Raw genomic sequence first — 6,000 nt, forward strand, 5'->3', positions numbered from 1 at the left:
ACCATTAATTTTAAAAAAGTCTCACCAAAACAGATGGGTTTATTACTCCCTCTAACTAAATGTATTGTGTAAAACGTTGTATAAAAAATAGTTAAGATTGATTTCCCTCAACATTATTTATTTTCACCTGGCAACAAAAAACATTTAATGCAGCAAATTGTGAGATTAGCCCATCACTTACAGCTCACTCTAGGAGTCTCATGTTTGTAAAATGCCTCAAATTTGAATAATTTTGTAAACGGCAACATTCCACCTTTATTACAATGTAGTTTAACAGCTGAAATAGAGAACAGAAATCACATAAAAGTAGATTACATCTGAAACTTGGTTAACAGTTGACATGAATGAACATGGGGGAAGCGTCTGCAGTGTGTGTGTGTGTGTGTGTGTGTGTGCATCGGTGGGGGGTCGGATTAATAGCAGAGGACAGAGATTGGATGAAATGATCCAAAGCTAAAAGCAGCAGGAGGGAACTCACCCCTAAAACCCCGCTGTCTCCACTATTGATATTTGCAAACAGAAGAAGAAGAATGGAGTTATGTGCGTACACACTCAAGCAGCCTCTCCAACCGGCTCAGGTTGCAAAAAATAAACAAATAAAATTGTTTGGAAGTCGAAACTAGAAGCATGACTCACAGCAGCCGCTCAGCCTCAGAAATGAAAACTTGTTAGCTTGAAGGATCAGCGTAGCTCTTCTGCTGAGCTTTTCCTCCCACGGTAACCTGTAACTGGCATGTCAGCTGCCCTCTTCGCTCATATTAGTCGACATCTGACCTTTAACGAACAGAGAGCCGGAGCCTAGCCGCCACCGCTGGAGGTTAGCGAGGCCTAATGAGAGAGAGAGGGATGGGGGCTGGGGGTGGGCTCTGTGTCTGACCTCCACAATAACCAAGCAGACCCTCATTAGCATGACGCTAACAAGCCACTCGGCAGAGGATGTCACGGAGAAAGCTGGAGTGGAGCGAGAGATGGCATGTTCACTCAGAGCACATCAAAGGATTCTCCAGCCACCTACAAATGTGTGTTTTCCTTTTTTTTTTGTTTCCTCCTCTCTTCCAGCTTCATCATTATCCATAAGTGGCTGGTTTGCAGCAACACAGCTGGCATCGCTTGTTTTCGTTGTACAACATGTTTCGCCGTATGTACGTTTTTAAATAATGTACATATTTTGGACAGCTTTGCTACAATGTCGTATCCATGCCCACAAAATGCTTTTGTGGGCATGGTTTTGTTTTGCAGGTTTCTAAAGCATGTGGAAGTTTTATTTCATACTTTCAATGTCTGAATGCCCAGATATTGTAACTACAACTCAGATCTCACTGCTGTAGAAATTGGTTGTATTTAATAAATTAGCGCTTTGCGGTTATAGCTCCAGTCTTCATTTTCTGGACTTCATATTTTCCTTTGTGCTAAGCTACCTAGCTAGCTTAAGCTGTCAGATTTTATTGTAAACTGTTATTTGGTCTCAATCAATAGTTTTCCAGGTTATCTGAAAGCTTTTTTATTTATTAATACCAACAGATGGATGTTTTGTCTTCACAAAGCAGGAAAAACTCAAAGCAAAGTCATATTCTTAGAGGAAATCATCCTAAAGTCTGTAAGGTTTTTAGCAAGAATTAGCTACATCACTCATGGCTTCTTTTAAATGTTTCTCAGTAACATAAAATCCTTTTTGGCGGTTTTATCAGTGTAGTTAGCGTAAGAGCAACTCTTCCCAATATAAACCCCATCATATGTGAACTTTATCAAATTATTAGCCTATTTCTACTCAAACATGGAGTTGATAATATCTCAAAAATAATATGTAAAAGTTCAAATCTCAAGAATTAAAATCTTTTATGGACATAAAATGTTAAATATTTGTCTCCACTCATTACAGTGTAGGTGTCTCTCTGGCTGTCAACTCGACATGAAGCTAACCTCGTAATTCATTCTCTGTTTAGCCAACTTGCTCTTTATTCAAAGTTTTTTTTCCCTTCAGTTATGTTTAATGAAAACAGAAGTTGTCATTTCCCCGTTTTTTGTCTTGTGGATTATTGATGAGTGCAGGAGAAAAGTGAAGAGAGAATTTGCAAAATAGTTTATTTCTAAAAAAAACTAAATATTCACATTTTGTCTTAAATTTGGGCTTTCAGGTTGATTTTAAACACAACAAAATGGAAATCATTCTCATATGTCATGGATTAGTTTTACGTTGACGTCAAACCTCAGTTTAACTTTTTTTTAAGTATAAAAATATTTTATTTTATAATTTATTCAGATATTTTGAACAAACAGAAATTGGCCGTTCCGTCAAAATCACTCACAATATAAAAGGTGTTATTTTTTTAAATTTTTTTTTCTTTCTCTACTTTCCTGAACCATTCAGGGTGTGTTAGGGAAACAGTTATAGACATTATATAATATTTTAGTGTACCTGTTCTGGCGAATGCAGAATACTATCAAAAGTTACAATTAATAACAGCAATAAATTAAATAAAACTGTGAATTGAAACTTCCTCTTTAGTTCATTTGTATTGTTTTTAATCTCCAAAGTGTGACGATGGAAAAGTTTGAAAACGTACCTTGAAGATGCTTGAATAGACTCGACCTATCCGTCCACCTCTTGGGGAAACGAGGACTAAAAACCGAAAACCTGCTGGGCTGCAGTTTGCTGTCCAATCAGCAAGCTCAAAACCTTAAGACTCTAGTGATTTAACATATGGAAAGCAATCTTCAAGTTCTGTTGTTTTTTTTTGTCCAGGGGTCAAAAACGGAAGTACGATGACGCCGGAGAGGATGAGGAGGATGCTGATGTGGAGAGCAAGCAGGAAGGGCGGGACTCCGCCGACGAGTCGTTTAAAGACTCCAACGAGGAAGAGGAGGGCAGCAGCTCGGAGGCAGACGAGATGGCCGCCGCCCTGGAGGCGGAGCTAAACGACTTTATGTGAGAGGGGAAAAAAACCGACTGAAAGCCAGCCCTTACCGACGTCACACACGGTACCCACACATCGCTCTCCCGCCCCCGTAATCCGGAGTCGCCGTGGTTACGGCGTGGGGAGCGATGAATGTGTGTCGTAATAAAAACCTGAATGTCCTGTACAGAACCAGCGCCTTTCTGCGGAAATGAAGGCTTGGACTTTTGTAGCACTGGTATATATAAATATATATATATATATAAATATAAATGGATATAAATGTAAATCGCCTTTTTGTGGCATAAATCCTTTGACGTTAACATTTTATTGTGAGGAAAGCTCTTGGACTTATGAAATTTGATACTTTTGTTGTTTTTCTATTTGGATTTTTATATTGTTGAAAAGATGAATGAAAAAAAAAACATCAGTGTATATTTTGCTGATGGTTCTTGCCAAAGAGTTTTGAAATAGGTTTGCCAAGTTGTGCAGCTAAAAAAATATTTTAATCCCAACTTCCACTTTTTAAGATTTTTCTTTTAAATTTTTATAATTATTCTTTGATCGCAGCAGGTTGTTAGGGTCAACTAGTTTATTCAGACATTTGAATGTGTTTCTTCCATTAGTTTTTTTGTCATTTGTATATTTTGTAAACATTTTGTGTGCTAACAGAAGATCTTTTGTTAATGACGAATAAAAGTTAACAACAGTAACAGGAAGCGGATCTGACTCTGCCAATGATGACTTCCTGTTGACGGGAATCAGAACACAGGAAAGAAAACAGATTGTATGGGGGCAGACATTTTGAGTTCAACTGAAAATAAAGGTATTATAAGATTGTCCAAAACCGCTATCTGATGTGAACTAATGAGAAAGTTGGTCGTGTTAGTTGTTGAATTTTGTTTTGCCTGTGCTGCCGTTTACACATTCCTGAACTATTCTTTAGATTAGTGCAACTTGAAACAAACATTTTTACAAACCAACCCACCAATTTCTCTTATTATTTGGAACTGATCGGGGAACTATGATGAGTAAAAGCAAGGCAAGTAATTTGAGTAAATCACAAGTAATTTCTTTTTTAGCTACAAATGCACAATTTCTGGACAATACCAATCTCCATTTTGACAGTTTTTTTTTTGCTCATAACTGCATCACACAGAAGATAAAAATGCACCACATCAAATTGATGAAAACATTTCAGAATTAGCTAGGTTCATTTTTTTTATCAAATAAAAAAATGTAGGAAAGTATGAGTTGGTTGATGCATTTATAAAACAAAACTGGTGGGAATCTTAAGTTTTGATGAGTGCAGGGAAAAAAACGATTTTCAGAATGTGTCCCACATATCAATCAGAACTGATCAAAAGGAATATTGAGTCTTTAGGCAAAATCTTTCATTTTCATGGTTTGTGTTTTAAATTGGCAGTTTTCATCTAAAGAGTCAAACTGTCTTTTGCCTGTTCTGTGCCCTTCAGATTTCAGAGCAGCTTAATATTTTATATCCCACTATTCTATATATGTTGCGTTCTTATCTAGGATTAAAGCTGGAGGGACATAAAAAAGAATGTCAGTTTGAAGTAAAATTGTCAAATTTCATTTTAGCCGACTTGTAGCAAACGACAACCAATCAAAGCAGCCCTTGGAAAATTTTTTTTGCTTCAAAATAGGGATGCACCGATATAAAATTCTAGGCTAATATTTACATCCGATATTAATATTGCTGTTTTGGTCAATAACCAATATTTGCAGATATTTATTTTTCTCTACTGTCTTGATGACCCAAAAAAACTGTACAGTACAGTTTCTTTATAACTGCACCATGCTGCATACTTGTTCGTGTTGGATTAAAATTTCTAGACAAAATCACAAATATTTATTTTTATAGCGTTTTTTTCCTTTTTGATGTTTTGCAGACTATATTTTTTAACGTTTTATTACTATTATTATTTTGAGTGAAATCAGATTTTATTTTACTGAGATTTTAGGATGGAATATGGAAATAAATATCGGTTGTTAATATCTGTTCTGTTTTATTTATTGGGTGATATCAATATGCAAAAAACAAAACAAAAGACTAATATCAGCCCATACTGGTGCCGATGTGCCGTGCGTCCCTATTTCAGAATTCCAGTTGTGGATCCTCTTTCTGCATATAAAACGACTTAATACATCTAATTCTAAATAATAGAGTTGCTGCTTGAAGGGTTTTCTTCCACTTATGTTCACCAGACCAAGTCTGGCCCCGTTTACAGACTTCGTGCTAAGCTAACTAGCTAGCCGCAGTGCTCGGGATTAGCACAGCATTTCTCGGGGTAAAAAACATGTAAAAAATAATTTTAAAAAGTGGATTTACTCTGAATTTTCCTGGTGAAAAGAGAAACCGTCTGCAGACGATTAACGGAGAGCTGGAATAGTTCACCTGAAACATCCACACCCCGCACAACGTGGGCTTTTAGAGCCTAAGTCTGCAGCCGCTTCCTCTCCACGACGAGCTTCAGATATGAAACCAGAGTGTCTCCAGTCTCCCTCTTGACTGGTTGGATTAATGTTATTTCTAGGAAACAGTTCGGTTAGTCATGTTTTATTCTCCACTTGTGTTGTGTTTGTATTATCTTGGAGATGGGTGGGGTAAGGGGGGGCAACTAACCTCAGAGCTCTTGGCGGAATACTTGAGTTTGCATCGTTGCGATATTTCTACAAAAAATTGATTTTTGCTTATCAAATCAAATTTTTCAGTTTTGCTCCTGCTCTTCTCACGGGAAGCTTTAAACGTGAGCTCCCAGAACTGAGTAAAGGATTTCACCAGCACTTCTTCACCTGTGGTGGCGTCACCCAGCTTTGCTGCTGCGGATTTCATCCGTGACGCAAAGCGCTAATGGTGGCTGTTTACCTCTGGTTCCGTCTGCTCATACTGAAACCCACAGCTCTGCTTTTCCTCCTGTGTTTCTTTTCATTCTCGTCTTGAAGTCGGCATCTTTTCTGTTTGAGCTGCGGAGCTAAATCACTGTAATTATTGTCTGAAGGCTGACGTCTCAGCGTGATTTGTGTTCAGCGACTGTTTTGCCATCAGATTCTTTCTTTTTTTTCCCTCCCCTGCTAACTCCCA

General features: G+C 37.6%; 1 protein-coding gene across 2 annotated transcripts in view; it reads left to right on the forward strand.

Moving 5' to 3' along the window:
* ctdp1 (CTD (carboxy-terminal domain, RNA polymerase II, polypeptide A) phosphatase, subunit 1) overlaps positions 1 to 3,741 on the forward strand; it is a 78,488-nt gene extending 74,747 nt beyond the window's left edge. Inside the window, exon 12 of one of the 2 annotated variants that reach the window (XM_028036361.1) lies at positions 2,744 to 2,915. In XM_028036361.1, coding sequence (XP_027892162.1) covers positions 2,744 to 2,767 — 24 coding nt within the window. In that variant the 3' untranslated portion in view covers positions 2,768 to 2,915. Of the gene's footprint in view, positions 1 to 2,743 lie in introns of both variants that reach the window. The other variant, XM_028036360.1, reaches the window with a different exon arrangement.
* Positions 3,742 to 6,000: the final 2,259 nt, after the last annotated feature.

Source organism: Xiphophorus couchianus, chromosome 13, assembly GCF_001444195.1.
Source record: "Xiphophorus couchianus chromosome 13, X_couchianus-1.0, whole genome shotgun sequence".
Classification (NCBI taxonomy): domain Eukaryota; kingdom Metazoa; phylum Chordata; class Actinopteri; order Cyprinodontiformes; family Poeciliidae; genus Xiphophorus; species Xiphophorus couchianus.